This window comes from Schistocerca nitens, chromosome 9 (genome assembly GCF_023898315.1).
Source record: "Schistocerca nitens isolate TAMUIC-IGC-003100 chromosome 9, iqSchNite1.1, whole genome shotgun sequence".
NCBI lineage: Eukaryota > Metazoa > Arthropoda > Insecta > Orthoptera > Acrididae > Schistocerca > Schistocerca nitens.
Window position 1 is genome coordinate 287,956,174 of NC_064622.1, and position 14,433 is coordinate 287,970,606.

General features: G+C 41.3%; 1 protein-coding gene across 1 annotated transcript in view; it reads left to right on the top strand.

Annotated features, from left to right (window-relative positions):
- LOC126203797 (scavenger receptor class B member 1) overlaps positions 1-14,433 on the top strand; it is a 435,744-nt gene that overhangs the window by 360,777 nt on the left and 60,534 nt on the right. The window contains exon 4 of the mRNA XM_049938166.1: positions 2,097-2,257. Coding sequence (XP_049794123.1) covers positions 2,097-2,257 — 161 coding nt within the window. The remainder of the gene's footprint in view (positions 1-2,096; positions 2,258-14,433) is intronic.

Consider the following 14,433-nt stretch of genomic DNA (forward strand, 5'->3'; position numbering starts at 1 on the left):
GTCAGTTTCAGAAACGCGTCGCTTTCCGCCTGTGACGGCGAACACGCAACGAAGGCGGGATGCGACGGCTTCCCCACCGTGCAGTGACTGCAGTCGAGTGACGGCCAGCTGCTTAGTGGACACGCTGGAGTGAAACCGCCGAAATTACTGTAATGGAGAAGATCCTTCCCCTACCAGGAACGACAGCAGTTCAGCATCTGCCAGTACATGTCTGTCTGGTGTTTCGTGCGACAGGCAACGAATCCTTCAGCTGTCTCCGCCATTTGAGAAAATTGTATCCATTGTGCTGCCGACGCCGTGATTAGCGTTTTTGGCAAACAACAGTTTCCAGTCTCCTGAGTTTTGACCTTCAAAACGTTAACTGCAAGTTCACTTACAAGCACTTCATAGCAATTTCTTCGCCGCTGAGGTAAATAGTAATAAGCCATTGACCCTCGATTGAGGTTTCTACATACTATGTCTGGTATGAAACCAAGGAACATGGAATGTTACAGAAAATACAGAACTCAATTATGTGAACTGTAGACGATTGTAATGCAAGCAACCGAAAACTGTGGTACAGTCATGAGAAACACACGAAAAATGTACAAAGTAATATAAAGAGATCTGAGCAGTGTAAAATTACGGAAACATCAGAATACCAAAAGCCCTAAATTGGAATACTTTTACACTTATCGGCAAAATAATGCGATATTATTAATTTTTTCATGCAGTCAACCCTGAAGCCTTAAGAGTTCACATTGTTCCTAAAATGAAGTGCGTACCTTATTCCAAACTACAGATCACCAAAGCTATAAATTCTGTAGTAATTACGCTTGTACGTCATAATTCTGTGCATATTAGCGGATAGGAGAGAGGGGAGACGAAGAACTCGAAGGTAAGCAATGAAACGTTGAAGAGCTGTGACCGTGGGCCTACTATCAATGCCATGTCTCTCTTAGACTTGCACGCTGCTCAGTTATATCTGTGTCAGAAATTATAGGATGCACATTGATTATATTCAATAATTTCAATGAAAGACGCTTCTACAGTATAGTCTCTGTTTATTAGAAAAGAATTACAACGTAACAATTCTTCATTCGCATTCGCGTTCATTATTTTCACAATACTATTTCCCTCAAGTTACTGCCGTTCTGGAAATTTCCGCATGAGAATTAATGAAGTTCAGATGAAATCTCGTATTGAGTAGTTAATATTTCGCATCTTGTACACGTGATTGTCAGCCTTCAGCAATCTGAAAAAGTCTCATTTATAGCCAAATAAATTCCAATGAATGTCCTCTCCCTAAAGTACTTGGCTCCCTCCTCGGCCGATATTTATGGTACCCTTACAAAGCGTGGAATAACAGTGCATCAACAATAATTCGTTGTATGCGATTGCAGGCTTTCTCGGCGTATTTCAGCTATGAAATCTTCACGGGTTATCAGCCGAGTGGCGTCGTCTTCCAGTCGCAACGTTTCAATGTATTGCGCATCTATCATCTTCAGGCGAAGTTTTTTAAATTTTTTTAGAATCGATGGTTTTTTTAGGGATGTACCTGGACAAGTTTAGAAGAAAAATCAAATAAATACTGTATTATATTAAGAGGATATAAAATATGCAGACTAGAAATATCACGAATGGGTTCTTGCAAAATAGAAATTTATTTATGAAATCTTTACGGGTTATCAGCCTTCGCATGAAGATGGATACGCAATACATTGAAACGTTGCAACTAGAAGACGACGCCACTCGGCTGATAACCCGTCAAGATTTCAATAATTCGTTGATTGGTTAGTTTTTCCCAACATTAACACATCAGTCCCATCCTTCCGCAAAAACTGAGCTATGCTTCACCAAACCCTAAAAAAGGAGACAAACAAAAAATTTGAAATAAACCAGAACGTCATTATTGGCACTATTTATAGTTTAACGATAAGCTGCGAGCTTCTTGGCATAAAATGCTACTGAGACAAGGAAGTATCTTTACGACTAGTGTCTACTATTTTCCTTCTGATCGGTATTGCACTGGGCTACAAGCAAAGAAATTTCTGCAAAATTTTTTTCAACCTTAACAAGTAACAATGCTTACGGTAGCGTATGGTTTCGTGTTGCAGCATCTTCGGCTGTGGAATGGAACCATCAGTTACCACTACTGGCAGAAGCCAGGCGTTATCCGACTAACTAAGGTCTACGTATTCAATGTCACCAATCCTGATGGCTTTCTCAACAACGGTGAGAAGCCAATACTCGTCGAAGTGGGTCCTTTTGTCTACAGGTAAGTTTCATTTCTTCATGTGTTCCTTTAGTCATTTACGTCTAGCCTTCAAAATCAGTGAATCTTGAAATTTGTTTTTAAATCTAGTACTAAAATTAGTGACTCCTGAAAACAGTAACGAAGTAAAAGTCTTTTATTCAGGACAATTTTTTATTTAGCTGCGGTGTATTCTCAACCCATAGGAAGACAAATGAAAATATTGTAAAAAGTAATTTATATGTTAAAAATTTTCTAGAAGTTTTCGGAAACGGTTAATTAGGCACTGGAAAGAACTAACGAGGAGAAAATTGTAGTGGCCGGTTGAGATTAATATATCTGAACAGCTTATTGAGAATACTGGGTGTAATGGGTACGGGGGACTGCAAAGATTAGCACGGCGTATTTGATGTCGAAGTCAGGTTCTCTCATAAAACAAGCAAATGCATCAGAGTTTATGGGCTGGATCTGTAAAATGTCACCAAAATGGTTCTACAGCGTGAAAAACATGCTGACAATTGTGCTGTATGTTTTACAGTCCAGGAATTGCTATTGGTTACTAATCAGTGTATGTGCATAACATGTCACTCGTTTTTTACTGCTTTCACCTTCAGTCGAAACTCTGTGGCATATGAATAATGCAGAAGGATGCTTTGTTCTCAATTATATTGGAGATGCAGCTCTTTGACTCTGTCAGGAAAGGAAACTGCTCAAAGTAGTAGTTATTGCACACTCAGACAGAGTGGTTATTTGTTATTAAGCAATAGCTCGGACGGTCCTAGTAGAGAGACGGAAATCGATTGTATCATCACGACTTTCGCTTGAAATGGATTACTCCTACCAGGACACGCTGACCATATTGTTACCCAGCTCAAAAAAGGCGCAGGTAACAACGAATTAACAGATAGTCACTTGTTACTTTTCATTGTCCAGTTTTCTTTACATCTGACATTCGAAAGTGCCATCCCCTTCTTCAATGTTTTTGTAGCTATTGTAGACCTAAACTACGTTACTAATCCGCGTTAATGCCTACATCCTTTTTTAACCGGCGCGTAAACATTTGAGACGCCAACTAACAGTTTCTCCCTTCTGTCGCCTGTAGACTTCGGACCTGAACCAACGCACATTAAAAGATCGACTGACAAAGTCGACTTGGTGACGTGCTGTCATCTATGCCTCCTTTATTTCTGATGTACCTGAACTTGCTATATTGCGGGAACCGTGGGGAACACAGCACATACTTATTTGACTCTTTAAGCTGTTAAGGCATGTCTGTTGCCTCCAGAAACAGCCTGGATATGAATACTGTCTCCTCATATGTAGCGATTTCCCGAATACAGAAGCAAATGTGTCAAAGAGGAAGTAGAAATATGAGCTATTAAAAAGATCCATTTAGGATAGGAAAAGGAACGTTTCACAGAAACCTTAATAGGTTTTAATACAAAAGATACCCTCAAGCACATAGTCTGCGTTAGTGTCGACAGAACTGTTAAAACATGTCTGAGGAAGGTAACATTCATTAATGTAAGAATGTAGGGCGATCACAACTCGACTTGAAGGAAAGACTAGGTTACAACATCCCGTCAACAACGAAGCCATTAGAAACGGATTCAAAAATGATGGGGACGGTATCGGCTGCGCTTCTTCGAAGGAACCTTCCCGAAATTCGCATTAAGTGATTCACGGGAATCATGGAAATCTCTCATTCCTCAAGAACACACTATACCTTAAGACTATGCGCATTTGCATAGTAAGCACACAGTATTATTTCAATGCATTCATAAGGCATTATAGTATTTACACCACCTTTAATTCAGTAGTGCAACATGTTTTCCCACCTTCAACTATCACCAAACTAAACTCATAGAAACATCTTGTAAAATGTTTGTTTGATGCTACAGCCACTCAGTTCTTTCATTACATGGTATATGGTATTTTTTATTACTCTTTGAACCTCATCCATACTGTTTTCTTCTTCTTTACCTCCATGCATTCGACTGTGAATCATATTTCTGCCACTTCTATTGTCCAGAGATCTTGTGCAGTAAATTAGCTTGCTTGTATCCTTTAATAAAAATGTTAGTTTCATCTGCAAGAAAGACTCTTCCTGTTGTCTACAAATGAAAAAATAACGTTTACTTTCATGGCATGTCAACCATGTACTGTCTATTTGAAAGATAAAACTTAAATCACTTGTTGCCAACTCCATGAGTGCTGTATATGTACAATTTCCTAAGTAGCGATCATGATTAATCATGTCAAAGGTTTTAGATAGGTCTAGAAACACCTCACAGTTTAATTAAACTTTATGTGTAGCATTCAAAGCTTGCTGCAAGGGTTTAGTTTAATTAGGTTTATGTTTCCATGGATCATTTGTACGATTAATCGTAACGAGTCGTTTTACACTCATAGTACATATTCTTAAGTAAATGTGGCTATATGCTGCTCATTTAGAAGTTGTCTTTTTTTTACGTGTAATTTAGTAATTCCCACCCATCACCATTTAAATATTAAATAAACGGAAATTCTTCTACGGAAAAGGAGAGATTATCAAGAACAAACTTTTCAGTTTCTCATCAAATTTACCTTTTCTATCTGTCCGACATTTTATATCATTGGCGAGGTGATTATCCCAGAAAGGACTGCACAATGCTGCCCCTAAAACTTTTTACAGTCAACTTTTATGTGGAATAACAGGAGTCACTTTTTCGTCCAGTGCTTGTGTCTCTAAAACGTCGTGAAAGCCTCCAAATCACTCCGTGGCACATCCAAGGATACCGAGACTTCGATCTGTATCTGGCCTGTTTCTAGGCGGTCGAGTATTCTGTCCCATAAAACAAGATCCAGATAGCGTCTTTGTGGCTTTATTTTGTCAACTTCACCAAGAGACCACACTCTGATCACTATGAACTGACAAACAAGACTGAAACATGAGTGGTCTCATGAACTGTTTGTGTTTACCTTCGTTTTCCCCACTGTTCACAGCATGAAGTAGTCCTTCCCTATACAAAGCGAGCAAATGGGGTTTGTAGGTAAACATTGGCGATGGTGATGGGTGATTGCTCACCTTTCCTAATTTCACTTTCCCTTTTTGCGCGATTGTGTCACTTTTGGACGCTAATACATTATAGTTAATGCTCAGAATGAATTTCCAAGTTATAATGTCACTGTAAAGAAACTTCTGAAACAACGGAGACTACAGCAAACAAGTGTAAAATAAAGCATAGGGCATGACAGGTACGTGGCTCTTGCCCCACCGCAATTCCTTCCAGACACTGAGTGATATGTGTACAAAATTGGGTTGAAATCGGTCCAGTGCTTCAGGAGGAGATGTGGAACATCCATTTATCTGTTCATTGATTTATTTATTCATTCATTGACTCATTTGTTCATTCATTCATTCATTCATATATTCTTTTGTTCATTTGTTCATTTGTTGATTCAGTTGTTCATTCGTTGATTCATTTGTTCATTCGTTCATTCATTTGTTCATTCGTTCATTCATTTGTTCATTCGTTCATTCATTTGTTCATTCGTTTGTTCATTTGTTCATTCATTTGTTCATTCATTCGTTCATTCAATGGCTCTGAGCACTATGGGACTTAACATCTGTGGTCATCAGTCCCCTAGAACTTAGAACTACTTAAACCTAACTAACCTAAGGACATCACACACATCCATGCCCGAGGCAGGATTCGAACCTGCGACCGTAGCAGTCGCGCGATTCGTTCATTCACTTGTTCATTCATTCGTTCATTTGTTCATTCATTTGTTCATTCATTGTTTCATTTTTTCATTAATTGTTTCATTCGTTCATTCATTGTTTCATTTGTTCATTCATTGTTTCATTTGTTCATTCATTGTTTCATTTGTTTATTAATTGTTTCATTTGTTTATTCATTGTTTCATTTGTTTATTCATTGTTTCATTTGTTTATTCATTGTTTCATTTGTTTATTCATTGTTTCATTTGTTTGTTCATTGTTTCATTTGTTTGTTCATTGATTCATTCATCTGTGCATACACATACGTTTTTATGATATGTATAGAAGTAAGGCAACTGTTCACGTGTGACACTTTCAGTTACTTTAAGAAAGGAAGACGATAGATTGAATATCATTATTTCTGTGAAATAACTTACTATTGGCAGGTTTAGGTCAGCTGGGAACATTAGTGCGCTGGCAGTATAGTGTGACGGCATCCGATCTAGCCAGAGCTAGTTCTTCTAGGCAGCAGGGCTCCACCATCAGTAAGTAGGAGGTCGGTCGCTCACCTGCCACCTGTCTGGTGCGGGCTGTCGTATCCCGCCGTGCCATTTCCGAGCCTGCGCGCCCAGCGGAGAAAGCCCGCCCGCCGTCCGTCCGCGCGGCACTTCCGCAATTACGGCGACGCCCGGGGCGCCGCCGGCCGGCGCGCGGGTCCGCGTGTGACTCCAGCCGCCTTACGCAAGCTGCTTACCTAAGCGCGAGGACCCCGCCTGTATTAACGGCAGAGCCGGGCCGTAGGGGGCCATCGACACAGACACGAGGATGACCCGGGTCCTGCTGTAAGACACTTCCAGGAGTACTCGAGAAGGAAGGAAGGAAGGAAGGAATGAAGGAAGCAGGATCAAGGTTTACTGTTGCGCCCTCGGCAAGATCGTCGTAGATAGAGCACATAGCGGTAACCAGAATGGAAAAATGCTCCTATCACAGCACAAAAAAGTCGAATATACCCTGGGCGGAGAGATGCAAAAGAAGGGACATTCAAATCAATACATCTTGACATATCCGCGCGTTTACTTGTTAGTATTAGTAACAAGTAACAGTGCATCGTGTCAAGTAAAGTAACATTACACGTGATGCCAACCTCCAACCAGTAACAGTGCATCGTGTCAAGTAAAGTAACATTACACGTGATGCCAACCTCCAACCCCCGTCCCAACAGCACCCACCACCAACACCATGGAAAAATTCCATCCGTAGAAATCTTATGCCCTACCAGAAAAACTTCTTTTGCTGTTAAGTCTATGCTCCTGAGCTATATGATATTGTTGTTTACTGTGACTGGAGAATCTTCCCGATTTTTGGTACAGGATCACGGACTTAGCCTGTAAATTGCAAGATGCAGGTGTAGCAACACGTTGCAGCTAAGAGAGCTCACTGCACTGGGGAAGTAAGTTCAACTCGTAAAGAAGCCCGAATCTGTCTAGATGATTTGATTTAAATGTCTCTGAAGCCGTCACATAAGTCTATAAGCTAGTTTCCTCCTTTTACATCCATAACTCTGCCCTGGACATATTCGCCTTTCTTCGTGCTATGATAGCAGCATTTATTATTTTGGATCCAAACTTTTACTGTGCCATAATTTAGACATTATACCGTCATATTTTTGTTCATTCGAGTGGCGACTGATCCGGTAAAAGTTGTTTTTTTTTTAATTGTCATTCAACCCACGTGGCTAACTCGTGGCATCGCTTAAAGGTTTCACAAAACAGGACGACCATTAATCACACGTATTTACAAAGTAAGAACAGATTCGCATAAATTTGAAACATATAAATGGCACGCTTCAAAAACTCACAAGAAACTTGCATTTTGCATGTTTTCACACGTAAATCCGAACGCTGTACATACAAATGATGTCATTAATCTCATGCCAATTAAAATCTTCTCAATACATTCGCACGATTTTCCTGGGCGCCAGCTCCGGTTCGTCATTCAAACCTTGCTTAATATACTGTAACGTAGCTGCAGCAAGACAGATGTTCGAATGGCTATAGCAATGTCCGCTGGTCCGGGAAAAACAAAAAAACTGTATACTGCCTGTTCTAGAGGACATAGAAACCGAACTCAGAGACTCCCCCTCCCAAACAGCGATACTACGCGCGACCTTTTCAGACCTACAGGTTCTGTGCTGTGGCGGTTTCTTGTTGCTGAATGGCCTGGTGGAAGTCTTTCAATTGAACGCCACTTCGGCGACTTCAGTGTCCCTAGTCTAACCCAGTCATCCAGTCAGCGAAAGGAAACCAACAGTATAACGTGGACTCCGAACCACCTGTCATTGCTGGCAACTCCTCAATTCTTTGAAAGATGAAGGCTAGATTAAAGGTAGACTCAATGTTTCGTGGGTCCGACCGCGATTCGATCCCGCGCCCTCTCTGTTGACAGGTACGCGCTTTACCACTGGATTACCATGCCCAAGGGTGGTACGGGAAATTGACCAATTGACCAATTGGCCATTTACGTATTTTTTTGAAAGGTAGCATTCGCCTCCACGGACGCAGGGAAACCACGAAAACGTAAACGTGGATAGCCAGAAGGGAACTTGATGCCCGTCGTTATTCTGAAAGTTTGTGTTCGGTGGTGATGACGTTGTCGTGTAATCAAAAGATGCGACAGTGACACTACTTAATCGGCACTGCTGAGTAACGACGTACTTCTATCGTGCCAATACATTTATCACAACTTGTTTATGCTTCACCAGGATTATTTACAGCTATTTAAGCATATAATCAGAAACAATGGAAAATTAGTGCTATAACAATCTTTACTAAAGGTACTTAGGTGCAGTGTGGGTAGCTCGAAGTCCATTTGGAAGTATAATCATGTTGCTGTTATAGTCTAGTGTTCTCGAAATTTTAGATGGTTCAAATGGCTCTGAGCACTATAGGACTCAACATCTTAGGTCATAAGTCCCCTAGAACTTAGAACTACTTAAACCTAACTAACCTAAGGACATCACACACACCCATGCCCGAGGCAGGATTCGAACCTGCGACCGTAGTAGTCCCGCGGTTCCGGACTGCAGCGCCAGAACCGCTAGACCACCGCGGCCGGCGAAATTTCAGATGTGTTCAAGGAAACGCCAGTTGCTATTGATCCCAATATTTGTTCTCTATGTGGTTACATGTTCCAGAAATCAAACTTCACATAATATTCATTTTTAAACAAATAGCACAGGACAAAATGCTTCTTATGGTTCCCTTTACAAAATCAATGAGACATATCTGAATTCTAAATAACAAGTGATAACACATCTTGCGCGTTTGACAGCTACGTAAAAACGTTCAAGCGGCCACCCAGAAATGGTGCTGACAATGGCGTTAGTCTGTTGGTTTCCTAAGTTCGAACAAGGGTGAAATACAAAAACTGGACATGGGACGGTAGGAAAGATAGAGCCCGACCCAAAGGCTGAGCCGTCATCTACGCTATGCAACTCTCTCTCCTTGAATGTGGCGGAACGCTTGTTTTCGCGCGCAGCGGCCTGGCTAACTTCAATGCCGACTATTTCGCAAACGGCGCATCTTACCTAATTTCTTTCTACAACTATTTCTCAGCACAACAGCGGGAATGACCCTCGTCTTTTTCCGATCACTTTCTCCAGGGACCTACGACAAACTGCAGTTAGAAGACCATGAAGTTCTTATGCTTAATTTGGGAATCGTACAGTCCAGTTGCCATTACTGTTGAGCAATTTTACTTGGTTTTCTATTCGGTAACCAATCTCTGTATCTACCATTTTCGTTTTCATTTGATGACTGAAAGGAGGAAATTGAGTATGCTTATTTGCTGTGCTACCATTTCATAAGACCGAAAACTGTATTCAGCCTTTGCTCCGTGATTTTGGGTTTCGGAAAGATTACTGAGTGACTGAATAAATGATATTTTTTATGTTTGCTGATTTTAATTAAGAGCAAAAAATCTTACTTTTCACCACATCGATTAACAAAAGTTTACTTCCGAATTCATAAAACACTTTTCGCATGGCTCTCCTCACGATCCTTTTGACTTCATTCAGATTTTGTTTCCCAAGAGAGCTTTTACTTCGTTCTAATCTATGGTGAAGCTATGTTTGCAATCGTAGCAGCTTTGTAACACGGTTATTGAACCGCGGTTGGTCTTTCCCATCATAACAATCTTTTGCGGCACATACACGTCTAATGTGTTTCAAATTTTATCCATCGACACTCACCATGTCAGAGACAACTGACTGATAATCACTGTTAAGATATTCTGCACTTTGTTCCATGTTAGGCTTGCTAAGTACAAATATTTTCCTACGTGTCTTAAAATCCCATCCTTAGTAATAGATGCTACAACAGCATGCTGGACACACATTCTTTTCTCTGCGGTAACTGAACAGCAGTCAGTATTTGGGTGTATTAGTTATTAGCTGATCTAAAAACTTTAACCACGATACCAAGTTTTCTTTTGAGCATTCTGCAGCAACATCTACAGAGGCAGGTGGTCTATAAAAGCATTTTATTACAATTTTTGACCTATCTCTGACTCACATATTCCCCCAGATTATTTCGCATTCGGAAACTAGATGTTATCGAGCTGTGATAGTTGGTAATACAGTCTGACCTTGTTACATACGGACGATGTATGCCGTAGCACTTCGCAACTTTATTGCTTGATCTTTGCACCTTAGAGACGTAAAAATCCGATCTAGAATGACACAACTTCGTTGTCGAAAGAGGAATCCTTACACATCATTTTGCTCTCAAGGTTCTCCCGAGCACGTCACAGACGTCCATGGATAGTAAACAAAGCAAATAATTATCTTCCAATCTTGCAATACACACAAGAATGATGTGTGTGAAATATATTACCGTTCTAAGTCAGCTGAAATGATACTGTGGGAATAACATTAAACAATTTGTAGATTATAAATGTATGGATTGTTTCAAGACAGAGTAGAAGTGGTGTGGAAAGCTTGTTTCGCAGCGAAACACTGCTGCTATCGCACACCAGCTAGATAACATGATAGTTATCAGCTATAGAATTTTGTGTTGTTTACCTTAACAGATCTCCGCTGTCTGCACTGTTTCTCCAAAATTAGCTGTATTATATGACGGAGAAATGCAAAACCAACACTCCTCGAGGCAACGAAGACCAGGTTCCGGGCTGTAGTCCCCGTCCGACACACAGCTTGTCTGCCAGAAAGTTTCACAGTAGACCACACTCCGCTGTATAGCGAAAATCCGTTCTTCAAACAATCCTCTAGGCTGTGATTAATCCATTTCTCTACAATATCCCTTCCGTCAGAAGTGCTAGACCGCAAGTTTTTCAGGAGAGAGGTACAGGGAAAAGTAAAGCTTTGACGCAGAGTCGTGAACTGCGCCTGAATAATTTAGAATATAGAGCGCCTGTCCGCGAAAGACAAAGATCCGAGGTTCGAATCCCGATCCAACGCGAAATTTCGATCCGTCACGAACTTTCAATCCGCCACGAACCTCAGAAGTAGCGTAAATCCACTGCAGAATGAAAATTCATTCAGTTGTATTCAGTTGCTTAATGTCATTGCTCCAGATCTTTCATAAATAGCTTCAGAATTCCTATAGCAATAAAACCATTTGTGGATAATTCAGAGGCTTTTTTTTTTTTTTTTTTTCTACATTATGATCAGAACGGCGTCGTCACAGCTGAAGTGTCAAATGGAAGGGGAATGGAGCACATTAAGTTCATGATTACTAAAACTGAAACTAAAAAGTTCTCAAATTGTGGTAACGCTTTCATAGTAGAAGAGAATATTCTTGACGTGGTATGCGAGTAACTAAAAACACTTTCGTTTTACGCTGATCTGTAACCATAATAATTTTACCAATCCATACCTTTCGAAATCGAAAACTGCTTATCCAGGAGTCGACAATAATTTAATACCGATCTACAAGGAAGGAGAAAGCTGGAGTTCTACTCCTCGCCGTCAGTAAATCGTTGAAGACCAAATAATCGCACAAGGACTTGAAGAGAGTGGAAAAGGGGTTTGGACTAGCCGGCCTATGGCACATTCGTCAGAATCGATTCAAGGAAAATAAGAAAAATATCTGTCAAAAAGTCTAGAAAAGCGTTCATTAAATGCCAAAATCACCAGATGATTTGTCACCGGTTATCGCCGCGCAACGTTTTTGTATAAAATACCTACCCGGATAACTGTACGCGTTAAAGCGCCGCCTCAGGCACACGATTCGCAAACTTTTAGAAACGTTTCACATGACTAACGCTACTCGCAGACAGCTGGAGTACACACGTTCCGTCCCGGGGAGTGGGGTGTAACGGGCTGGTGGCAGGAAGGGCAACCAGCGACGCCTTAAAGTAACCATTGTCACATCCGATAATAACCACAGTGGCGCTGCGCAGATGCGGGACAAAGACACAAAAAAGATTTTTTTAAATCCAGAATTTTGAACGATACTTTTTAAGGTGGTCATGCTTTGTCGAACAGTTTTTCTTTGTCCTCTTCCTTGTCCAATTCGAGAATGTTCTACGCCTCTAATGACGTAGATTCGGGGTAATTACGCTTCCTTTCTTATTAATACTGAAAATAAATATCTCGAATACGTCTACGACCATTAAGTTTTCGTGAATCAAACAGTCTAGACTGATTAATCATATTTCTTTGTCCACTGAGGAGTCTATGCCCTGGAACAGTCCCGCCGTTCCATGGTGTTTGTGTGGATCCCAGGATACGTCATAATCCCCGGCGACGAACTTGCCGACAGGCTGGCCAAACAGGCGACGCGGGAACCGCTTCTGGAGATAGGCATCTCCGAAGCTGACCTGCGTTCTTACACCGCAGGGTTTTCCGGCTTTGGGAGACGGAATGGCGTAACAGCACGCACAACAAACTGCGTGTCATTAAGGAGACTATGAACGTGTGGAAGTCTTCCATGCAGGCCTCTCGCAGGGAATCAGTTGTCCTCTGCCGGCTCCGCATTGGCCATATGTGGCTATCGCATGGTTACCTCCTCCGTCACGAGGACCCACCTCAGTGTCGCTGTGGCTCCCAAATGACTGTCGTCCACCTCTTGCTGGACTGCCCACTTTTAGCAGCTCTGCGGCAGACTTTTAACTTTCCCGGCAGCCTGCATTCGGTGTTAGGCGACAATGCCTCCACAGCAGCTTCAGTTTCACGTTTTATCCTTGAGAGTGGGTTTTATACTTCTATGTAGGTTTTAGCGCATGTCCTTTGTCCCTCCGTGTCCTCCACACTAGTGCTTTTAGGGTGAAGGTTTTAATGTGTTGCAGAGTGGCTGGCTTTCCCTTTTTATTCTCGTGGTTGGCCAGCCACTGTAATCTGCTTTCATGTTTTACTCCCTTCTGTTTCTAGCGTCTCTCTCTTGTGTTGTCCTCTTTTGTTCCTTTTAGTATTCGTTGCCTTCCCTTCATTCTTGTGGATTTTCCTTTCTTTCCGTTTTGTCCGTTTTGTCCGTTTTATTCTCACCCTTGTGGCATTGTTTTACTAGGAACAAGGGACCGATGACCTCGTAGTTTGGTCCCTTCTCTCTCTTCAAACCAATCAAACACCAACCATATTTCTTTATTTATAATGATGTTTCGAATACTGCCATCATCAGATCAAAACTTAGAGCTTGTAAAACAACGCTCAGAATCTGTATCAATAAAACCTATGCTTGAACGAGGTGTCAACTCATGTCCCGCACAGGCATAGATTTCATTGATACACAAATGTTGTTTTAAAAGTTTTAACTTTTGTTCCGATGGCAGGACCCGAAATAAAGAAGTATATTAAGTGGCCTAGATTGCTTTATTCACAGTCGATGTCACTTTGAACATTAATTTTCTCCAGGTTTGTTTCCATGAGGAACAGCGTATTCACGACCGAGTCAATGAGTTCAGAGATAGGAGGAAGGGCAACGACAACATCGGTCGTAATTTTTAATCTGTTCATTGCAGACCGATTTCAGCTACTGTGCAGGTATTTTCAGGGCAATTATATCGTAACATATTACATATATTACATATAACACTCTGTTGTCTATGCTATAATACTACTGACCATTAAAATTGCTACACCAAGAAGAAATGCAGATGATAAACGGGTATTCATTGGACAAATATATTATACTAGAACTAACAGGTGATTACATTTTCACGCAATTGGGGTGCACAGATCCTGAGAAATCACTACCCAGAACAACCACCTGTGGTCCTAATAACGGCCTTGATACACCTGGGCATTGAGTCAAACAGAGCTTGGATGGCGTGTACAGGTACAGCTGCCCATGCAGCTTCAACACGATACCACAGTTCATCAAGAGTAGTGCCTGGCGTATTGTGACGAGCCAGTTGCTCGGCCACCATTGACCAGACGTTTTCAATTGGTGAGAGGTCTGGAGAATGTGCTGGCCAGGGCAGCAGTCGAACATTTTCTGTAGCCAGATAGGCCCATACAGGACCTGCAACATTCGATCTT